The 24,046-nt window shown below is 41.4% G+C and overlaps 1 protein-coding gene across 1 annotated transcript in view; it reads left to right on the top strand.

Moving 5' to 3' along the window:
* The first annotated feature begins 1,112 nt into the window (after nt 1-1,112).
* Nucleotides 1,113-24,046, top strand: part of SHQ1 (SHQ1, H/ACA ribonucleoprotein assembly factor) — a 65,577-nt gene continuing 42,643 nt past the window's right edge. The window contains exons 1-7 of the mRNA XM_048487325.1: nt 1,113-1,180; nt 3,536-3,710; nt 7,121-7,182; nt 8,175-8,297; nt 10,702-10,862; nt 11,855-11,967; nt 17,142-17,272. Of these exons, the coding sequence (XP_048343282.1) occupies nt 3,568-3,710; nt 7,121-7,182; nt 8,175-8,297; nt 10,702-10,862; nt 11,855-11,967; nt 17,142-17,272 (733 nt within the window). The 5' untranslated portion in view covers nt 1,113-1,180; nt 3,536-3,567. The remainder of the gene's footprint in view (nt 1,181-3,535; nt 3,711-7,120; nt 7,183-8,174; nt 8,298-10,701; nt 10,863-11,854; nt 11,968-17,141; nt 17,273-24,046) is intronic.

Genomic DNA, 24,046 nt, shown 5'->3' with positions numbered 1-24,046 from the left:
CAAAATTCACTTGGGATTATCTTTAACTCAGTGGTCTCATGATAGGAGTAGAAAAAAACAGAAGGCCTATATTAGCTCTAGAAGACGGTGTCCAGAAGTTACATAACCAATTAATAATTTAATTGTAACCACATCAAGGGAGGGAAAACATGAATTGATCTGGCTACCAGCAAGAGCATCAACTAAACTGGAAAGTGTTCTGGCTAAAAGGTGGAATTCCAAAGTTACCCCAGTGGTGCAGACTGGGAGACTTAACTTAACCCACCCCATCCCATCAGACTCCCAGTAAATCACCTCCTAGGTTGAAAATAATGTAACTTGTGACCAGGGCAAATCATATGAATGCTATTCAGATCTACTTTATCTTCCCATTCTGGTGAAGGATGGCAGAGAAAAAAAGAGAGAAGCGAAACAAAAAATGACTGGCTGATGGGAGTGTCACGAACGTACGCTATTGGAGTCTCTAAATTACCCATCCCTCACTTTTCATAGACATCGCCCCCAATTCCCCAACAAGTTCCCCTACTCATAGTTGGCAACCCTATAACTTTGCCCCCTGATTTGCTGGGCTCCACCGCTGGGCTGCAAATACTGCGTTATAAATCCACTCATCTGCTCTGGTGTGCAGATGCTGCCCTAGTATTATCGGGTTTTGTAATCACCTACTGTTGGTAGGATAGAATTGATTTAGAAAGCCAGTGCTGCCTATATCCCCATATATTCTCCTCCCCTACATTTGGCGCGCGGGGGGGGGGGGGTGTTATAGACCTTGCAAGAGAAACAAACACGGAGTTTTTTCCCCACTGCGTTTGCTAAACCACACTAGGCTACTAGACTATTTGCAGCCGCAAACCTCGCCTTCCCCACTCGCCCCATCTCCCATAGGCGACAGTCACGTGGTATCTTTAACAACGCCGCCCGTTGCTTTACGAGTGAGCGGGCGTCTTGCTTTCGGCGATTGGGCAAGCCAAGCCAAGTATCTACCAATTATATTAGGGTGGTCTAGCAGCTATCCCGCCTCCCCTGAGTTTCTCTTCCTATAGGAGGAGGGTGATAAATTGGCAACATCCTGAAGCCAATAGAAAGCGTAAATGTCATAGAGGTGGGTGGGTCTTTGAACGGCGGAAGAGAAACATAGCCTGAAAGCGTGGCTGGTGACAGCGTGAGTTTCTCTCTGCAGGTGAGGTGGTTTTAGGGTAAGCTTTAGGAGGGACAGGTGTTGTGTCGCTCCTTTTCCTCTCCGTGTCTTGTTACCTTTTCTTCTCCCAGCTGAGCACAGGTGTCAAACTCACGACCCTCCAGATGTTATGGACTACAGTTCCCATCATTGTTGTATGATGATGGGAACTGTAGTCCATAACATCTGGAGGGCCGCGAGTTTGACACCTATCTCCTAACCTAAGGGCTACTGGGGGCAAGCGGGGCTGAGAGATGTTGTACAGCCCGTGTCGGGAATAGGGGAAAGGAAATTAATTCGACCCTTCTTGGATTTTAATGGGGATACAGATGTAGGATTGCCCTGACCTGGATAGGTCAGGCTAGCCCGATTTCGTCAAATCGCGGAAACTAAGCAGGATCGATCGTCGTTTGTATGGATAGGAGACCACTAAAGACTACCAGGGTCGTGCCGTGGAGTCAGGCAGTGGCAAACCACCTCTGATTGTCTCCTGCCTTGAAAAACCCTATGTGGTCGCCGTGAGTCAGCTGCAACTTGAGGCCACTTTCCACCATCAAGGTTAAGAGTTGCCGCATTTAAGCTTTCAATCCATCAATTCAAAGCAAAGGAGTCTCGTGACACTCCAAAGACTGGATTTTGGGGGAAGGGGCTACAATGAGAGGGAAAGTTCCTGTCTCCCTAAGCTCTGGAGTTTGCAACACAGAGAGAGTTGGTTGCTTGTATATGCTTTTGTGTACCTGAGACCTCTTAGTTAAGTCTCCCTTTCCTTGCAACATAATTAAAAGCATTACCCCTGTCAGACTTCAGAGGGGTGTCCTCAGGAGGAAAGCAGTCAGTGACACATGCATTTTCCATAAGGAAGGACACAGTAAACTAGTGCATGTGTAAAAGTGTGTGTGTGTGGAGGGAGGTTCCCACTTGTTTAGCATGCATTGGACTACTTTTGGGTAGAAAGAATTGGAAAAGCAGAAAATTCTGTCTGCAACACAAAATCTAAGGATTCCTCCTCCTTTTTCTTACTGTAGCCATAGATTATTAGCCAGTAAACATCTTAATAGAATAAGTGTAGTTAATCTAATGTTTGTACCAATACACATACCCTGTTTCCCCGAATATAAGACATCCCTGGAAACTAAGACGTAGTAGAGGTTTTGCTGAAGTGCAAAATATAAGGCATCCCCCAAAAGTAAGACGTAGCAAAGTTTTTGTTTGGAAGCATGCCTGACGAACAGAATACAGAAATATAAGACATCCCCTGAAAATAAGACATAGCGCATCTTTGGGAGCAAAAATTAATATAAGACACTGTCTTATATTGGGGAAACACGGTAGATGCAGTGTCACAGTGCATATAACTGTATAGGTATATAGAGCAATAAACCTGTTGTATGAAGTTTCACAACTGGTTATTTGTTGCTTCTCTGCAAATGCAATGTTTACTGAGCATGTGGTCTTCTGTTTGAGACAGTTGTTCAACAACTGAGAACTTTTGTATGTCTCTTTAAGTATTCCTTTTGTGGTGTATTTAAAGGTTGTCAGGTGGTAGTTCTGTGTTGGGAGCTGTTTTGTGCAGACTAAAAAGTGTAAGTATGAACAAGTAATAACAAGTTTGTTGCAAGACTTCCAAGCCGCCTGTTTTTAAAGGAGTAAGTTGAGTGTGGGCAGATTTTTACACACATATTGATACCACTTGTTAACGATGCTTATAAATGGTATTACTTTCAATTTAAAAATGATATTTCGCTGCCAGTACTATTGCTTAGAGCATCACTTACAAATACCATGAACTCTTGACATACAGTTTAGTTTTAAAGGGCATATGGATCTATGATCATGTGGCTTGCTTTCCAATGTAGCCAAATATTTGCAACTGTACCATTGGAGTCTAGATTAATCTAAAGCCTTACCTTTCTCTGCTTGTACACTCTCTCTAACCTACTGTGGAACTGCATATTAATGAATAGGCAAGCATGTCAGTCAATAAAGGCATTTATTGTGGTTTGATCTTCCTTTGAATGTTATTTGTACAGAAACGCCACATATCTATATTTTAAGGTTTTGAAGCTGCTATTTGTTTTTAAGCAACAGACTTTACATTTTTTTCACTGACTGCAGAAAATTAAAGAGATTCTCCCCCGGATGCCTGCCCTTAGTTCTCAGCAAAACCAATTTAAACTTGCTGTTCCTGATGAAAACTGCCATCCAGTAATTAATCAGCTAAAGGTTGCTGTACTAACCAAGAATGGGAAAATCCACAGAAGTATTCAGGTGGTGTTCAGATTTGTTTACATACTTCCATATGCTTAAATGGTAACTGCTTTCTGTCTCTTCCCCTCCCTTTCTGCTATGATTTTGCAGGCCACTTGGCGGCATTTCTGACAATATTCATCATGATAACTCCAGCATTTGATCTGAGTCAGGATCCAGACTTCCTTATAATAACAATCAAAGTACCTTATGCACGAGTTTCAGAATTTGAAGTCCATTTTGAAGGGCAGGAGTTCAAATTTTATGGTAAACCTTACTTTCTCAGGTAAGTCACATTCTTCTCTGTGATGCTGAGTTTAATTTCTTGATATCATGGCTTGATATTAATCCTTCGAAGAGCAGGGGCAATGTGGGATACTGGTCCTTATTGTCAGGAAATTCTTCATAATGTTAGCTGGAATCTCTTTTCTTGTACTTTAAACTGCATGAGTTTCTCTGAGCTCTGTTGAGAAAGTATGGAATAAAAATGAGGTGGATAGGGAAGTAAGTTTGTTCATTCAGTTCTATGGCAATTTCTAGCATCATAGATTCAAGCCTTTCATTTACCATAGTCTTCTACATTTGGTAGAAGACTACATTTGATTTCAGCACACGTATGGGGGGAGTAGGCACAAACATGTTGGCCCTTTGTGTGTGTGATTGCTAAATCTTGAGTAGAGTCTGTGCATGTAAGCTTACTCCCTGTTAATAGAATGCTGGTTTGTCATATGCCCCCCCCCCTTCTGTGGGAGAAGGTCTTCCAATTAGCCTGCAATTGTGCATAAGCAATGGATAGGGCTAGTGTATGTGTGTCTGTTCCATGCCTGTTGACTTAGTGTGTATGTAATTTCATGTGTTGATGGCTAGTGTGTACCTACCATGGGAAGCTCCTTATAAGGCCCTTGGTGGAAGAATGTGTTTTCCATTTATGCTATGTCATCAAAAACCCATTTATGTAGTACAGAATGCTGAAATGATTGATGTACATTTTCAGTAATTCCATGTTTGATATGGCATTAGTATTGGTAGTCTAAGAGGGAATGGCTTCCCTAAGGTCAGTACCACCTACCTCACAAGGTGCCTCTTGTTGGGAGAGGGAGAGTTTGTGGGCTGCCTTGAATCTCCTTACAGGAGAGAAAGGTAGGCTCCTTCCTCTTCCTCCTCCTCCTTTGTTTGTATGAAAACAGCTAGTCATTGGTGTACCTTCACAGCTGCCCCTGTATTTTTCTGGAATAAATGGTAGCCATGATATTATGGGACCTTGGTGTACAAAGTAGAATTTGGTGTTCTGAGATGCTCCATGTTTATTTTAAAGCAAGTTTTTAGTCTTTGTGCTTGTAACGCAAATCTTTCAGACTAGTGAGTGTTGTCTCTTAAGAGGACAGGTGTTTGTTCCCTTACCTATTCACCTTTTATGTAGAGATCTAAAATTTTAGGAAACTTTGAGGGCATGTTAAAAATCCTATGCGTTCCCTTCTCCATGTCTTGTCCTGAGGAGAAAAATCTCAAATCGGCAATAAATTTGAAATACATATAGATCTCAACTTCCCTTGCTGCTTTAATAGCATAAGTTGCACATATCAGATTATCTTTGAAAATTGAAATCTTTGAAAATTGAAATTTGTACAAGCAAAACTATATACAGCAAAACTATATTGTATACAGCAGCAGCAGAAGGCCATTGCTTTCACCTCCTGCATGTGAGCTCCCAAAGGCACCTTTGTCATCATCGAGTAGCAGATTTTTTAAAATGTATAAATTAATTGTTGGCAGTTAGTCACATTAAATAAAACATTTTAAAAGTATGTTGTATGCTGGACTAGATGGACTCTGGTCTGATCCACCAGGCTCTTTCTTTTATAACAGTGCCCAGTACATGTAAGTCAGCTGCTGCACCCTATGCAGTTTTAGCATATGTATTTAGCATATCTTGCCATTAGAGAGGTGGGATAAAAATAAGAGTTTTTGTAATAAGAGAGTAAGTTGTTTGGACAGAATCATAAATTACAAGAGCCTATCAGAATGTTTGGATATCAAGTTAAAATTTATGACCTTGGAAACACTGAATTCTTCAATTTGTATGCATTGGAACATCTTGATTTTTTTAAATGTATAAATTAATTGTTGGCAGTTAGTCACATTAAATAAAACATTTTAAAAGTATGTTGTATGCTTCTGCAATAGATACTGGAGTTGGCATTCTCTAATTCTTGCATTAAAAATCTTCATAGCATACAGTTTGAATTAGTATTGACCTTGTTTTAAACCATTGTATACAATACAGAAAATATTTTGTAGGGTTTTTTTCTTGGTGCTCCCTTAAATTTCTAGTTTTTCAACTGTAAATATTGAAAACAAATCCTCCACATACCGTTATCTGTCCTCTCCCACGCATATTTTTCTGGATTTCTTTCTCGGGCTTGACATGCAGAGGTGTATCCAGGGGAAATGGCACCCCGGAGACAAATTGGGGGCGGGGCGGTGCAGGGTTCCACCCCCCGCTCCTAGCCAGCAGCCCCTTCTGCCCTCCCCTCTGGGAAGAGCAGAAGCAACTGCTGTCCCTCATCCTCCGAGAGCTGCTTTTATAAGCCCTGAGGCCAGGGGGCGGGCTCAGGGGGCGTGGCCCTGCTTCCCCAAGCCCCACCCCTGGCCTCAATGCTTATAAAAGCAGCTCTTGGAGGATGGGGGACGGCAATCACTTCTGCTCTTCCCAGTGGGGAGGGCAGAAGGGACTGCTGACTGGGAGCCTGGGCGGGGGGAACGGGGCTATGATTAAAGAGGATTTGACCTGGGGAGTACAGACTACCGCGGTGGTTAAGAAAGCCCAGCAAAGACTGTACTTTCTGAGACTTTTAAGGAAGCAACAACTAGATGGAAAACTTCTGGTGTCCTTTTACCGCTGTGCTATAGAGAGTGTCCTAACCTACTGCATCTGTGTATGGTTCTCCAGTTGCACAGTGGCGAATAGGAAGGCGCTCCAAAGGGTGATCAATACTGCACAAAGGATTATCGGCTGCCCTCTCCTCCTCCTTGGAAGAAATCTATAATGCCCAAGTCTAAATAAAGCCCAAAATCATTCTTAAGGACCCGCCCTCATCCAGCACACTCTCTTTTTAAACTGCTACCATCTGGCAGATCGACATACAGGGTCTCCCTCAGAAACCAGGGACAAAAGAGGCTTAGAGACAGCTTCTTACTCTAGAGAGCTGTGGCTATGCTAAACTCCGCTGCTTCATATTGATGTATTTGGGGCTATGTAGGGATGGGTGGAGGATGATGATGTATGAGTCTGAAATTGCATGAGTCTGAAATTGTATGAGTCTGAAATTGTATGAGTCTGAAATTGTGTGCATCGAGGAATGCTGCTGTAAATTTCGTTGTGCGTGCAATAATGACAATAAAATGCTTATGCTTTATGCTTTATATTAGGTATGGCGGGCAGCCTGGGCTTCCCTTGGTCTCCTACTTCCATGTCGATGATGCCGATTTTGTGCCCCCCACATGATCAGATTTGTCGCATCCAGGGACAGAGGGTATCTCTTGTCCCCAGGCAAATATGCCACTGTTCACATTTGGGTTTATTTCATTCCATACAGTGTTTGCAGTCTGTTTTGTCAAAGTCTGGAAGTTGTCCATTGATTTGTCCAGTACTGTCTATAAATGTGTTTCATAAAAAAGCTTTTAATTTGTATACAGACTGGCTCTTCCTGGAAGAATTGTAGAAGATGGCAGAGAAAAAGCATCTTATGATGACAAAGGTTTGTAATATTTTTTCATCTTTTTATTAAGATTTTACAACATAGTATTCAAATGAGGAAAATAATATCGTAAAATAGAAGAAAGAGTAACAAGGAATAAAAATAGGATAATAAATGTTGGATTTACTGATCCAACTGATTTACTGGCAACAAAACAACCAGTTCTCTTTATAATGAGTTACCTGGAAAAATTAATTTATAAACTCCGGGAATGAGTACCAAACATTAGAAGAAATCTAGCTTTGCTGGCCATGTTGCTGTACAAATCTGATAGGCAAGTTGGTTGTTGAGAATGTGTTCCCAGATTCAAGTATGCATTTAGATCATGACAGTAATGTTTCAGATTTCCAGAGAGACACTCTTAGTGTCCTCACCAGTATCAGGAGATTTACAGAGATGTCATGACTCTACATCAATAGCCATATCAAACCATTACAATCTGTCTCAGAAAAAGATGTTATTATGGTTGTATATTCCTTCGCCACAGAGCTCAATATGCCTGACCTTTTTTGTTGTAGAATGCTCCACCTGGGTCCTACCTAGTCCTACTTCCCAAATATTGGTGAAAGTCATTCAATGAACTATAAATGCTCTTATATCAAAATACCATGTTCAATTATGCACAAAATAATGTGTTTGACAAAGGCAGTGCTTAAAAATGAGTGATAATTCTCATATTTATTCAGGACTATATTCTAATGCGGAAGCATACAACTTTCCCGAGTGCTGCACCTCAGCTGACTGTACTAACATCTTTTTCTGAAACGGAATATAGGCATTCACCTTCCCCTGCTGTTGCCTCCAAGCAAGTGATGTTCAGAGATGCACCACTGCCATTTCAAGGACAAAGAAGAGCAATTGAAATTGAGCTTTTGTGAGACAGTGGATCCAGTAAATATTTAGAAAATGCTGGAATGAAAGCTTGAATCTCTTTATTTTGTGGGCTTTTGTATAGGAATTTTTAACATTTAATTTAATCCTTTTATTTTAAGGGCTATTTACCATCAGACTTCCTAAGGAGACTCCTGGAGCATATTTCGAAGGATTAGACATGTTGACATCTCTTTTAGCCACAAAGAAGTCTAGATCGGCAAAACCTTTAATCCAAGAGATAGGTTTGTATGCTTATGGTTTTCTCTTGTCTACTCATAAAGTATGCAGTTTTATATGTAAAAGGCCTTTATCATCTGGTTTCCATAAATGAGAGTGCAATCATTGTTTACCTCTACCTGTATTTAGCAGTGATTGCTGAAATTCTTTCGCTCCTTTGAACAAGTTCTGGAACAGTAGCAGCCTTCAGAGCTCAAAAATCTGTAAAATGCTTACCATACTAAAAGGATATACGGCTTTGTGTTCAGAATGCCTTCTTAATGCCGCTTTTGGCTTGCCCATTTATTTATTTGAACATTGAACAAGATAATCACTGCGTGATCTCACCTCTTTTTTGCTTGATCTTCTTAAAACTAAGTAGTATGAGGGAAGCTTGTCTCTGTCAGCTGCTGCTATCCTTTCTCACTTTTCTGCTGTAATTGCACAGCCTACTCCATAGAGGCCTTGTATGGACCTCATGGAGTGAACCATTTGGGTAGAAGTGCCAGCACTGACTTCAGACTTCGTTTGTGGGATCTTGCCCTGAGCAGCGATCTTCCTTCCTCTGTCGTCCTTCTCCCATATATCACATAGTCAGTTGAGTGGCAACAAATGTTGTTAATCAAATAAGTATATATTTTCTCACAAAGGCTCATTCCGCACATGCAGGATAATGCACTTTCAAACTGCTTTCAGTTCTCTTTGAAGCTGTGCGGAATGGCAAAATCCACTTGCAAACAGTTGTGAAAGTGGTTTGAAAACGCATTATTTTGCGTGTGCGGAAGGGGCCATAGTTCATCAGAAGTGCCGTTTTGTACTTTTGCCCCCCTCCAAAAAAAACGTAGATCCAGTCCTGAAAATTAATCAAATATTTTCAGGACTGGATCTACGTTTTTTTGGGAGGGGGGCAAAAGTATAAAATGGCGCTTCCACATACATATTCTTTAAATACCCACTTGTGATCAACATATACAATATACCTATCCAATCGATAACTATTTTAAATGATAGAATAAATTGTGTTGCGTTCACCTATGAGTTCTTACATTGTCTTATCCATCTATTTATCTATGAATCCGTCTGTTATCAGACTGTTAACTGGCCCACAGAGAGCTCTTGTCCTTCTTTGCATCCCTGATTTTTTTACACAGCCAGTGAAGACTTTTGTTCCTTTGTAAATCTGTGTACATGGAATCAACCCCTTACCTCTTAAGTGCTGTTTCAAGAAGTTCAGTGTATTGAAGATTGTTTGGAGTGGAATAGATCTGCACAAGGAGCTAAGTGTGAGGTGGGAGAGGCAAGCAGTAAAATGAAATTGAAACCTTTTGAGCAGATTAATACACAAGTCTTGGGGTCTTTCTAGGGATATCATGAGGTTTGCTATATTATTCTCTCCCTGGAAGTGAAAATCTGTAAAGGCAACAGGCCGTAACAGAGTCCTAGTTCAGGAACATTATAATGAAGTTCCTCTATCTGTAGGTAAGGCAATCATGTATGCAAAATACAAGCACTAACTACAGCAAAGAAATGCAAGACCTGGTGACATGAATGAAACTGATGATAGTTAATTTCATAATTATCTGTCTGTGTATTTCTGTTGATATAACTGTAAAACTATTCCAAAAAGCTACTATCCTAAAAATGACACCTTCGGCTGGTTTTAAATATTAAGATTACACTAGCAAATGAGTTTTTATGTAGAAAACAATGATTTAAATCAAGTCTTAATAACTAATGATGTTAATCAAATCCACTCTGGTTGATGAGTTAATTTCATACCTAGAAGTGTAGGAATTTAAAGTTTAGTCATGGTGACTGTTTCTAATGCTGTTTTGTTTTACTTTATCAAAGTGCTCCATGGTAATGCTTATCTCTGGTGTGTGTGTGTATACTTATATGGATATATAAGTGTGTGTGTGCATATATATATACACACACACACTGTGTTTATTATGGGAAGAATAACAGCCACGCTTTTTCAACAAACCCCATTTTAATGTATTTTCTCTTATTTCAAAAATTTCTTTTATTTCAAATGCTTGAATAAGTGGCTAACATCCTGCATCTACTTGTTATTAGCACTGAGCTCAAATCAAAGAAACCCAGACTGCACATTTGCTAATCTCTTATCTTGAGATGTACATGTTAAATGGTTTGGCGCTTTTTGCATGTGGACTCCAATATAAATGTGGTTTTCAGCATTGGATCTTTAGATGGTCTTCAGAGCAGGAAGAACCAAAACATTCTGGATCCCCAACTGTGTATTCTGTTCTACATCTGCAGAGGACTTTGGAAAGAATCTTAAAATTTAAAACTTGCTACAGACTTCTGCACTGTAAACAACAAAAAGCAGGCGGAGAAACTGGAGAAGGTTCTTGATGGGAAAAATCTGTTCTTTGATGGTGATTTTTGCTGATCTCAAAATTTCAGATGCTGGTAATGGGGAGGAGGAGGAGGAGGAGGAAGAAGAAGAAGAGTTCAGTTGGGAAATTGAACAAATTCCATATGAAGAAAGCAGAGAGGATGGTTTATGTTCATCCTGTGGCTATGGATTTGGAAATCAGAAAGCGGGAGTTTTTAAACGTCTTCAGGTGTGTGCTTTCGTTTTGTTGAACGTTGTGAATCTTCTGATTTAGCAATAGGCAGAATTCCATTCTTAGCTTAGAAACTTTATCCAGAATCACTGAGAGATGGGAGACTTGGGTGGTGGGATGGAATTCCTGGTCTTATAGAGGAGAATTTCTAAGGTTCAATTGTTTAGTGATGTAAAAAATCAGTTAAAAAAACTGCAGTAAAAAATCAAGCTGCTGTTGCTTATGTGAATCAGCTCTCACACTATTGTGCTATTGTCATGAAAGAAATCTTGTGCCACATAATGCAGAAATGAAAACATTGGCTGTGGTAGATAATCAGAGCAAATACTCCACACCTGTAACTTCTTTCTCATTTCAGGAGAGGAGGATATCTTGATGTTTCAGTGCTCCTTCTCCCATGATCCCTGGAAGCTGGATATTAAGTTATTCTTTCTGCCTTTGAGAAGGAGTACCCCTCTTTCTTCAGTTCCCTTTTCCTGTCTCCTCATCCCTCCAAAATAATACCTTTGCTTTTGATAGTTGTCGTACTTTTAAAGAAAGTGAGCCTTAACGATTAGGTAAACAGTGAGTGCAAGCCATCAATGCTAGATGTGTTTAATCATCTGTTGATGCTTTCTAAAAACAGATGTTTCAGGAAAACTAGCTAGATATGAAATCTGTTTTCCAACTGGCTAACCAAAGTATTATACAGACATTCAGCTTAAGGGTGCCCTAAGAAGAATTCCTCAGTGCTGCAACTTTTTCTTGTTCTAGGCTATGCTGCCAATTAAGGAAGTCTTGCTATGCAAAGATAGTTATATTTAATTACAGTGACTTTTCACTAGTTAATTGACTTGAGTCTGGCCCCAATTCTTCTTGAGACTGCCTTTGCATCCTTGTGAGGTTGCGGTATATTTTAGTAAAGCCATGCAGACTTCTGTATAAAACATTAACAGTGGTATTGTTTCTCAGTAGCTTGTGGGTCAATTCTTTTGTCATCCTCTTTCCAGGAAGAACTTAGTGAAGTTATTGACATTAAGAATCCGGACGGAACCCCCGCAGATGAACGCAGAAAGAAACGGCTAGTGGCAGAAGCTGCCAAATTTGATCCTGATCACTACCTGTAAGTATTAATCTAGTAAAGAGGTTCCTTTATAATATTCAGCGCACTGTCATGTCACCATTTCAGTACAAGATTCATTTAAAATTTTGGTTTTTGTTTTGCATAAAGATGTTAGTTTGGTCAGTTGAGAGGCAGAGGTTGAAAAAATTGAATGCTTCCATGTTAGAATATAGTCCCGAAAGAATATGAGAATTATAATTCATTTTTATGCAGTGCCTTTTCAAAACAATTCGTTTGTGTATTATTGGACATGGCACTTTGATACAAAAGCGCTTAGTTTCAAGCTTTCCAATGGATGGGGGGAGCAGGTAGGCACTATGCCCCAGGAAGACACTATGCTCCAGGTGAAGCATTCTACATCAAAGAAGGTCTGGCATGAATTGTTCTGTGGTGGAGGAATATGCAATCTACTAATATCTTTATGTGAAACAGAGTATATGTGACTATTACCTTGTATTCTGTAGAGTGGTCAGGGAAATTTACCCTCTCTAATGCACAGAAAAGGAAATGACCAATCCTTCATCTTTCTAAAGGTAGATATAGTACTTGGGTGCTGTGTGGTTTCTGGGCTGTATGGCCGTGTTCTAGCAGCATTCTCTCCTGACGTTTCGCCTGCATCTGTGGCTGGCATCTTCAGAGGATCTGATGTTGGGAAACCAAGTGGAGTATATATATCTGTTGGAGTGTCCAGAGTGGGTGGAGAAACATTGTCTGTGAGTAACAAAGAAGGCAACCAGGTCAATAGTTGAGGGCATCTGAATAGAAGTATGAGTAACAATGAAGACTATAGCATGGGAGTGTCAATGGAGATAGCAAGGTCACTGGTGGGAGCATCTGAATAGAAGTATCCTGGCCTTTGTTTCTTTTGTCTATGGTCATCCTGTGTTTGTGTGGAGCTGGTTAGACACTGTCTTGACTCTAGTATTTTTCAACACTGGCAGCCAAGTTCTGTTCATTTTCATAGTTTCTTCCTTCCTGTTAACATTGTCCATGTGCTTTATATGGATTTCAATTGCTTCTCTGTGTAGTCTGACGTTAGTGGCTTTCAGTAGAGTGGTCCAGGGATTTCTGTTTTTCAAATAATATTCTATGTCCAGGTTGGTTTAATATCATGTGTTCTGCTATTGCCATTTTTTCTGGCTGAAATAGTCTTGCAGTGCCTTTCGTGGTTCTTTTGACACGCGGTCTGCATGCTGGCGCTTGGTGGTTCCTATGTATGTAGACTTGTCCACAGCTGCATTGGTATGCGCGTATAGATCCCTGCAGTAGCTAAAGGATCCCTCTTTATCCCTTTGCTGAATGTAGCATCTGTTGCTGAATTTTCTTAGTGGGTCTTGTAGGATTGTTTGTAGGTTGTGCTTCTTCATCAGTTTTCCTATGCGATCAGTGGTTCCCTTGATGTATGGTAAGAACACTTTCCCTCTAGATGGCTCTTTATCTTTGTTTATGTGGCTTGTTCGTGGTCTTGCAGCCCTTCTTTTTTCTGTATTAGAGTAACCATTAGCCTGTAGAGCCCTGTTTAGGTGATTCAATTCATCTTGTAGGAGGTGAGGTTCACAGATTCTGTTTGCGCGATGTACCGAAGTTTTTAAAGTTTTTTTTTTACAGCCCGGAAACCACACAGCACCCAAGTGATTCTGGCCGTGAAAGCCTTCGACAATACAGATATAGTACTGCTTGCCATTTCCTTTTACCAGAATTTGTTGTAAAGGATTAGTTAGTTAATGAATGCTCATAGAGCAGCTCTGATCATCTGATCTTTGTTAGCAGTTACTCCATTTGGGTTAGTGGGAGCTGCTTCTGCTCCAGCTTTCTCTGTGGCTACAGAGTTTCCTGAAGACATGAGGGAGACTACCAATCATATTCAGGACCATGGAAACAAATCCAGTTCACCAGATAAGAGTCCACTGCACATGTGGAGGAGTAGGAAATGAAACCTGGTTCTCCAGATTAGAGTCCATGCTTTTTAATGCTTTCACATCATCCTTTTAATGATGGAAGCTATGCTGAGTCCCTGTTGATCAGGAGAAACGCACAATATAAATATTGTAAATAAATAATATGTTGAAAAATTAATTGCCCACTTCAGGAAAAAGTAATTGCTGACTTCAGGGTAAATACAAGCATGTTTATATTTTTCCTAGTGTGTTTGGAGTATTTATGGCTAAGAATGTTGCTCCATTAAACATGTCATGATATTCTTATCTGTTCCCTGTTTGCTGTACTATTTCACTGGACTATTCTTGTCAAACTGTTGGCTGTTAATTTAAAATAAACAAGTAAAACCTGAAGCTTGGTTTCTATACTTCCCTTTTTTATGTAGGCTTTCCTACAGCGATACAAGACTGGTACCTTGCATAAATGGAAAGTCCCTAACTTTAACATGCTCTGCAGTGGAGGAATGTGCAGGCGCTAAATGTTATTTTCTAATATACTCATCAGCAGATGGATCCAGACTTCCCTGGATCTCATAGACAAAAAAAGTACATTAGAGAGATGCACAAGGGTGAGATCTGTTTAATCGGTCCCACCAAGTGAAATCTTGTGGCATAACTGTGTGATGGTGCGTTCATTGCTGTATCAGGGTTGCTTTACGTCGTTATATTCAGCAATTCACAATGCATTTTTCAGGCATTGATTCAAAACAACAAATATTCTGCATATTTTTTTCCCAGTTGCCCCAAGAGTTCTATTTTATGATTCTTTCTTGGTAAATTATTCTTCATGGTAGGCTGCATATTTTCTGTTCTCAATAGGCGCAAATTAGTGCTCTTCTACTCTGCGCTGCCTCTCCCCTTCCCCGCCTCCAAGCTCTCAATAGGTTGCCATTGCATTCAGGCATACAAAAGCGAGACATTGTCTGGAAATAATAAAGATATACAACACAGCTATAGAATTGACATCGAGGTGACTTAGCACTTGAAGAAATTACAGCTTTTACCACTTTAATGAGCACAAATATTTCAATTGTATTGGAAGCTTTCTCAAGATACGCCATGTATATGTATATTTCAATTTAGAGCATATGGAATAATTTTAAGAAGAAACACGCTTAACATATTTTTGGGCAGTTTCCCATGTTAGAATTTTAGAAACATTTCCTGCAATTTGTTGGGTGTAAATACACACACACACACACACACACACACACACTCTCTCTCTCTCTCTCTCTCTCTCTCTCTCTCTCTCTCTGTCTCTGTCTCTGTCTCTGTCTCATGCCAGATGGTGGTCTCTGGGCCATACTTAGCATTCTGTTTAAAGCACAAATCTGACCTGTAGATTCTATCTCAGAAAAATGTGTTCTCTTCTCATTAATGCAATAACACTTGTCCATTAATATTCTTGTTTCACAGAGCCCTTTCTCCTTATTGTCTGTTCGAGGCTCCTGTTTGTTGTCAGAGTATTTTCCCTTTGTACTTTCCTGCTTTTGTCCACATGCAGACATATTCTTTCCTTTAGGCCTCTCTCTTTAAAAAGGTAGAAGGTATAGTGATCGGTTTTCAAGTTGTCCCTGTCTGCCCCACTGACTGCTGTGTTAGTAGTGCTTTACAGCTGTGGTGGACTGACTTCACAATCTTAAACGGTTTGTCTATGAGATTGTAAGATGCATTGTTAAAAGATTATGTTTAGCCATTTGTGTAAAAGCATCTAAGCTTGGATCTTGTGAATTACTTCCATATGGAGGTCAGGAACGTGGGCTGACCATATACCATCCCTATCAGTTTTCACCAGCATGGCCAATTGGCCATGCTGACAGAGGCTGATGGGAATTGTAGTTCCTGAACATCTGGAGAGCCGCAGGTTCCCTACCCCTGTGCTAGGTAGTCTCTGCTGTGAATTATTCTTCCTCATCTGCTACGTCTTTCATTTGGCGGCACCCAGCAATCTATTGCTGTTCCCTCAGCAGAGACTAGGTTTGATTGTACAATCAGTAGCCTCCAGATGTTCATGGACTACAAATCCCATGAGCCCCTGCCAGCATGGCCAATTCATGAATTGTAGTTCATGAACATCTGGAGAACCGCAGGTTGCAGACCCCTGATCTAGTTCATATGCAAGTTGTGTATAGAATCCCAGCGTTTAGCGATTATTTTGCAAGAATCTCAGTTCCTCATAGTTGCTGTGTGGTATATTAAATTTGATGGTGAATTGCAGTTCACTCTGTGTCCATGCAGACATGAGGAAATACATGAGGAAAAGACATTCTTTTGAAAATATGAATAGGTAAGGAATGAGAGACCACAGCTTTGCATGTCAGCTTTCCACAAAAGTTACTAGCACTTAAAATGACCTTTGTGCATCATTTGTGTCTTAAAGAAAGGGGGAAAGTGCTTTTTAAAAAGAATATTTACCTGGTCACTTTTCTGCCTGCCTGCTGACCCTGCTAACCTTTTGAGATTAAGCTGTCCTGGGCTATCTTACTCAGTATACAGTTGATCACTTGACTTAGGTTATTTGCTACTGCAAGTTACTGTTTATAGACCTATGGTCAGAGGTAGGATCCAACCAGGTTTCCCTACCCACACCTCCTGCCACTAATTCTTCTGAAGTTGCCTAGAAGGGGTTGGCCTCTAAAGCAACCTCCCTGCCCAATAGGGACTGGAGGTGTGTATGTGTGGCGGTGCCACTGTTTGAATCCCACCACCATCGGAACCTGTTATTAAAATTTTTGGAGCCCACCACTGCCTATGGTCACTGCTCAGTAGCAGAATGTTCAAAGTCAATTTCTTGTAATCTCTGCTTACAATATAGGAAGAGTCTTGAGTATCTTTTTTTTTTTAAAAAAAGACCATCTTGAAGATTTTTGAGAACTAGTACTAGTCAAAGGGATTGATGTTATGACTCCATAAGGCAGTTGTATATAACCATTCACAGGTTTACATTCATTTTCCTTTGTTTTCGTACTTGAGATCAGTAGGTAGCTGGGAGAAGTCTAATGCTAGTCTCAGTTAATAAAAGCACCATGAATCACCTCTTCTTTTTCACATTAATGTGCTCAGTGGGAATCTGTAATCCATGGTGATCAATTTGAGGTCCAAATGTATATGGAGGGAGAGCATCTTGAATTGTTCAAGGGCTTGCATTTACTGACAAGCTTCCAATGAATTATAACATTGGTTATGTTCCATTCATGGTATGAACCTATAATGGATTAATCCTTTTTTCCCCTCCAGTGCTGACTTTTTTGAAGATGAAGTTATTCACCATCTATTGAGGTACAAGCCCTGGTGGGTTAAAGCCTTTGCTAAAAAGATGGATTCTCAGAAACACAGTCCTCCGGATGAATTTAATCAGACTGCAGCAGGTAGGATTATGTTTTTAATCCTTGTATTGCTGCTGATGGGCAGACTTCTCTTTTTAAGTTGCTTGCTGATGGGCAGACTTCTTTACAGGTGTCCTATCACCTGTTTAATGTTCTCTGGATAAAACAGCAAATGTGCAAGCATCCTTTTGGGTCTCTTTTGGAGTAAGATGGCTTCGAGTAGGCCCTCTAAGGCCAAGCTTTCTCTCAAGACGTCGTAAGCCTGTGTAACGACGGGCTGCCTGGGCGGTAAACGCCGCCTTCTGGTCGCCAGATTAGCGCCACAAGCCGCTGTTGCGTAAACGCTGAGCAGCATGCTTAATTCGACTGGAGCTTCCCGCCCCTGGTAAGCAACAATCTTTAAAACAACAACCCTTTAAAGGGTTGTTGTTGGGAAAGTGTTCGGTCGACGCTGCGCTTAACCGCTGAAGATGTTGGTAACTTTTCGCTTAGCCAGCCGGTACGTCAGTTGAAAGCCGTGAGCTCGGGCTTCACACCCACACTGTCCCTCCCACCCTCCAGGGCCTCCAGAGAGGGCAGCGTGGGTGGGCTTCCACGGCCAGCAGGCTTACTCCATCGGAGACATCGTGAGTGGGGCGGATGAAGAGGCGGCCCGCGGCGAGCCGCCTCCTGCGCGGGGTCTTTCGTTGCTTGGCCTGCTCTCGCACGCTTGCATGCGAACAGGCTATAGCGCCCCCACGCCGCAGAACTTTGGCGCGCGTAGCATGCCATGGCGGCCGTGCGGAAACGGCCTAAGGCATTAGGTTCACTCCTGCTTCAGATCTAGCTTGAGATCTAAAGCTATTGTGATAGCCCTGATAGGCTTCACTTTGAGAGAAGCAATTTAATCTCATGGATTGCTTGGTGATTTTAGATGCCGTCAACCATGAAACCCTTAGTGACTGGCTGTCTACATGGATTTTGATGATAATGCATTATGGTAGTTCTAGTCCATCTTGAAGACTTGGTCCAGAAGGTGGAACTGGTGGAGAGCTTGTCATCTCCTTGGCACTTACCTTGTAAAACCCTGTTGGTAGCCTCTTGGTCCTTGATGGCTATCATTTTTCACTGGTATAAATAACTTGGCAGCTTTAGAGTGAAGTGTCTCTAGCATGTGAATGACTTCAGGTTTTCCTTTGACATTGTCTCAGATGCAGTACCTGTCAGATTCTTCTTGTGAAGAGATGGCTAAAGTTCAAGTAGTCTCTGACTTAAACCATCCACAATTGCTTAGAGTAAGCAGCCCTCACCCTTGCTAATTGTTTGTAGTGAAATAAAAAGGTAAGCAGCATCTATACCAGTGGCTCTCAACCTGTAGGTCGGGACCCCATTGGGGGTCGAACGACCCTTTCACAGGGGTCACCTAAGACTCTCTGCATCAGTGTTCTCCATTTGTAAAATGGATAAATGTTAGGGTTGGGGGTCACCACAACATGAGGAACTGTATCAAAGGGTCACGGCTTTAGGAAGGTTGAGAACCACTGATCTATGCAGTGACTTCATGGAATAGTTGACAACATTGAACAGTATTCAGATAATCGGAGGGCATTTGACTGATGGGTTGGCTGTATTACCCATGATCTAATCACATCCTGATTGCCGTGTATTTTACATGACAGCTTTTGAAGCGTGATAGAAGTGTCGGCTGGATGAGCTGAGTGCAGCTGTGAGGCTGTTCAGTGGAATATGTTATTGAGAATGCATCACACCACTTCTGAAATAATATCACTAGCTTTCCTACTTCAACTCAAACTGGACACAAAAAGTGCTATCTCTTTCTTTTAAAATCTTAAATGACTCTTTATTTGAGTTAGTCTGTGTCTTTTCTGCTATTAAAATAGCACCCAACCAACTTGCAATACATATTTAAAATAAAATATAGATTTTATCTGAGGATGGTAGTTCTGGACTCCCAAGGCCCCAACACCCTAGCAAAGGCTGAAGAGGCCTCACCTGGCAGGTGCCTGGAAACAGCTATCGCAGGACACCAGGGGGAGCAGTGGTGGCAGAGTGCAAGTCACCTGACAACCCAGGCTATCTTGGCTGAAGTGTGACCTGACGAGAGGGTTCCTGAAGAACTCACTGGGAGCTGATGTGGCCAGATAGTGACAGCCAGAGCCTGGCCAAAAGATTCAGGGCGATGCAGACAGGAGAGCCCCAGCCTCAGACCACCAACTGGGTGGGCCTACAGATGGCCCACCGGAGCAAAGACTGCCCACGGCAGGGCATGCCTTAGGAAGCCGGCCGGTAAGTGACAGGCCTCGCAAGGAGCCCTCTTCAACCCCAGCCAGCCAGGGTGAAAGGGCCAGAGGAAGGGAGGCGGGGCTTTACGGGACATGGCCCAGGGAGGGCCCAGCCACAGGGCAGGCCTCCATGTGGGGCTTCAGGACAGAGGGAGGGGATAAAAGGCCAGAGGGCCTTGAGAGCCGAGTCGGAGACTTCTATCTGGCAGCTGCCCAACCTAGGGCTCGCCAGCCACTAGACGAGCAGCCTGAGGGTTGCTTCCCTGTGCCAACTCATTCTGAGGCTCTGTGAAGGAGCAGCTGTGGCATAGTGGTTTACAGCAGGCGTACTCTAATCTGGAGGAACCGGGTTTAATTTCCCGCTCTGCCACCTCAACTGTAGAGGCTTATCTGGGGAATTCAGATTAGCCTGTACACTCCCACACACGCCAGCTGGGTGACCTTGGGCTAGTCACAGTTCTTCAGAGCTCTCTCAGCCCCACCCACCTCACAGGGTGTTTGTTGTGAGGGGGAAAGGGCAAGAAGATTGTAAGCCCCTTTGAGTCTCCTGCAGGAGAGAAAGGTGGGGTATAAATCCAAACTCTTCTTCATTTTCTCTGCAGATTTGCTGTTGTTGCAAGTGGGGCGGGGGGGGGGGGGGGGCAGTTTTGCTCCCAGTCCCCTTTCATCAGTTTTGGCTGGTGAGTGGACTGTTAACCTAAGGGCTTGAAGCATGAACTGAAAAATAATTTCTCTTTGACAATAGAAATAGTTTGTAATCCTGCTAGGAATGTTTGCACTGAGAAGAATTATTTAAAGTTGTGCTGTTAGCTTTGAGGACTACATTAACTTCTATTTGTAAGTAATTTATACATTTTATACAGGGTGGATTTGATTTAAATCACATCAGTTTAAATCACTAATCTGTAAGGCTAGATTTAAATAATAGTTTTCTACATAAACAGCTCTTCTCATGATGTTATTTCATTTAGGCCACTTAGCCTTGAATGACTAATGTTTGCATTTTGCACGCATGAAAATATTCCCAAACTGGGTCTCTTTTACAGCTTGCTGCCATTATCGGTTTTTCCTCTAAGGACAGAATAATATGATAAACCTCAGGCTATACACATGAAGATCTCAAGATTTGTGGATTATTCTGCTGAAAAGGCTTCTCTTTCATTTTTACTGCTAGCCCCTCCTTCTTCACACTTAGCTTCTTTTGCAGATCTATTCCATTCCCAAAAACATTCTATTCATTGAACTTCTTGCAACCTAGCACTTAAGAGGTAAGGAGTTAGTCCTGTGAACATAAGATTTGCAGATGAACAGTGGGATTAAGATGTTTTTCTCGCCTCTGTATGTTTATTTTATAACATTTTTGTTGTAAAGACAAGGCATGTCATCTCTGCATATGCAAAATCACAGTTTTGAAAATTGCAAAAGCAAGCAACTGTGATAATATTTTCTAGACAGGAAAACTGCCCCCAATGATTTTACAGAAACCTCTAAAAGAGCATGACGTTGTGACTGGAATAATGGAATTCATGTACCAAAAATGTTAAACATTGCATGAATATTGTCATGATCAGACCCTGTTACGGCCTGATCCTGTCATTTCCCCCAGCTGGGATGAGGGATCCTCTGGGACTGTTATCTCTTGCCTGTTTCTTAGTTTCGCTTTTAGTCATGCGCTAATCAGCTCATTAGGCAGCTGCTGGCTTCTACACTGTAAAATGTTGGAGAGTATGGGTTGTTTTGCTTTGGTGAAGGCCATGCCTCTACCTTCCCATGGGCATAGAGAGGTGCTGCCCCCCACACCCCTTGGGAACTGGCTCCAAAGAGATCTGGCTTCCATGTCAAGCGACATGGAAGGTGGAGGGGAAATAGCGCAAGGGATAATGGAAGCTTTGGTGCTTAATTTTTCGTTCTGTCAGTGGAAGTCTAACTGCTTAATCCTGATGCTGTTTTCAGTAAAGGAAATAATTTGAACACGAAGTTGAACGGTCCGGGGGCCCGACAAATATACACCCCCGTGCTACGTAATTAAAAACTAATTCTTATGTCATGATGAATAACCTTTGTACTTAAATGGAAAACTATTTGTAGATATAATTTAAATTTTAAAAATTCTGAATTAAAAAAATAATAATTTATTTGTATCCACCTGCTTTTTTAAAAAGTGCCTTTTTATTGCAGTTATTGGAAATTAACTATATTTCACAGTGAGAAAGTATATAAGAAAGCAGACATTTACATAAGAATCAAACATGGCCATTCAAGGATATTAAGTATGTGTAGCAAGGCGCGGTGATTAAAGTAGGCAACTTGGCTGTCTTATGAGGGTCTACTGGAGCATTTCTCCTTCTGTCTGCGGCACCAGATAGTCATGACTGTGGTGCTTATTTATGGGACGGATGTATTGTCAGTAAGGAGTTTCTTGTGGCAGTCCAGTTCAAGAATTTTGGACAGTCATTAATTTGACTCTTGTACATGAGAGGAACAAATGATCTCCAAATCCCGATAAACTGAAAATGGGACATTTTAAAACTTCCCTGTATTCATTGTCTGTCTTTGATCTGTTTCACCAATTTCTGTCCTGTAAGCACACATGTCCCCTTCCTTGGGTGTGTAGACACCACACGAATGAGCAGCTGCTTCAGTGACAGTTAATTAGCTGTCAGTATTTTATAGCATTTGGTAATAAATGCCAACCCCATCCTCGGCAAACTGCATGGCAGCAAGTCCTTCTGATTTCTGTAAGACATAGTTCCACATGATGGAGTGTCAGGCTGCGATCCAAAGAACTATTACTAGGCAATGAGTTATGTTGAGTTCAGCAAAACCTCTATAACTCGAGTAACATTAGGGTGTTGGCATTAGAATTGAATGCCGATAGTGACTTTCTCTATCCACTTGAATATTGAGTTAGTGATACAGCATAGTGTCAGCCTTCCTAAATTTCCTAAAAATATAGTAACGTGTAAAAGTGAATGATGAGCCCTGATGCGTCTAAATTATATTTACACAAACATACACCTGCCAGGAGTCCCTTTCTAGATTCCAGGCATTATTCCTTCCTATATCCCTCTAAACAAACCTTTTTTTCAGCTACAATGTTTTTTCTGTATCCTTCAGTGTATGACTGATGGCTATCACCATTTTATCACCTAAGTCTATATGTCATATTGTCATATTTTCTATATGAAAATGCTATACCTACTGATACCTTGAATTCCCAACAAAGGGATTCAAGCTTCTAGCAGCAAATTATCAGAAGAAAAGAAACATGGCCATATCACATCATAGTCCAAAATTAAACTGTGCCGTTACCCAATGTGTGATTTAGAGCAACTTCTGGCCCTTTTTACAAGGCAGGCAACAGAATATCTAAAAAAGAGGACCCAAACAACTATTGCCCAGTCAGCTGAGCAGGTCATTAAGGACAGTCTGTAAGCACTTGGAAGGGAATAGTGCGATCACTGAAAATCAACATGGGTTTCTCAAAAACAAGTAATGCCAGACTAATCTTATTTCTTTTTTTGACAGAGTGACTTGGTAGATGAAGGGAATGCTGTGGATGCAGCATACCTTAATTTTAGTAAGACCTTTGACAAGGTGCTCCACAGTATTTTTGCGAGTAAGCTGGAAAGATGTGGGCTAGACAGTGCAACTGTTAGATGGATTTGTAATTGGTTGACTGACCGAACACAAAGAGTGCTCATCAATGACTCATTTTCATCCTGGAGAAAAGTGAGTTGTGGAGTACCACTGGGCCAGTCTTGGGCCCAGTGCTATTAAATATTTTTATCAATGACTTGGATAATGAAATAGAGGGAATGTTAATCAAATGTGCAGATGATACCAAATTAGGAGGGGGAGCTAATACCCTGGAGGACAGGGGCAGGATTCAAAATGATCTGGACAGATTAGAGAGCTGGGCCAAAACTAACAAAATGAATTTCAACAGAGATAAATTTAAGATTCTACACTTAGGCAGAAAAAAAATGAAATGCACAGATATAGGATGAGTGACACCTGGCTTGACAACAGTACGTGTAAAAGGGATCTGGGAGTCTTAGTAGACCACAAACTGAACATGAGTCAGCAGTGTGATATGGCAGCCAAGAAAGCCAATGCAATTCTGGGATGCATTAATAAGAGTATAGTGTCTAGATCAAGGAAGAAATTGTACCATTCTACTCTGCATTGGTCAGACCTCACCTAGAGTATTGTGTTCAGTTCTGAGCACTGCAATTTAAGAAAGATATTGAGAAGCTGGAATGTTTCCAGAGGATGGCAATCAAAATGGTAAAAGGTCTGGAATCCATTCCCTATGAAGAGAGACTTGGGGACCTGGGAATATTTAGTCTGGAGAAGCAAAGCTTAAGGGGGGACATGATAGCTGTGTATAAATATTTGAAGGGATGTCATGTCGAAGAGGGAGCAAGCTTGTTTTCTGCTGCCTCAGGTTTTAGGACACGGAGTAATGGATTCAAGGTGCAGGAAAAGATATTCCACTAAACATTAGGAAGAACTTCCTGACTGTTAGGGC

The sequence above is a fragment of the Sphaerodactylus townsendi genome, linkage group LG03 (assembly GCF_021028975.2).
Source record: "Sphaerodactylus townsendi isolate TG3544 linkage group LG03, MPM_Stown_v2.3, whole genome shotgun sequence".
In the NCBI taxonomy this organism is placed as follows: Eukaryota; Metazoa; Chordata; class Lepidosauria; order Squamata; family Sphaerodactylidae; genus Sphaerodactylus; species Sphaerodactylus townsendi.
The sequence above is the reverse complement of the archived record's forward strand: the minus strand, read 5'-3'. Positions and strand labels throughout refer to the sequence as shown.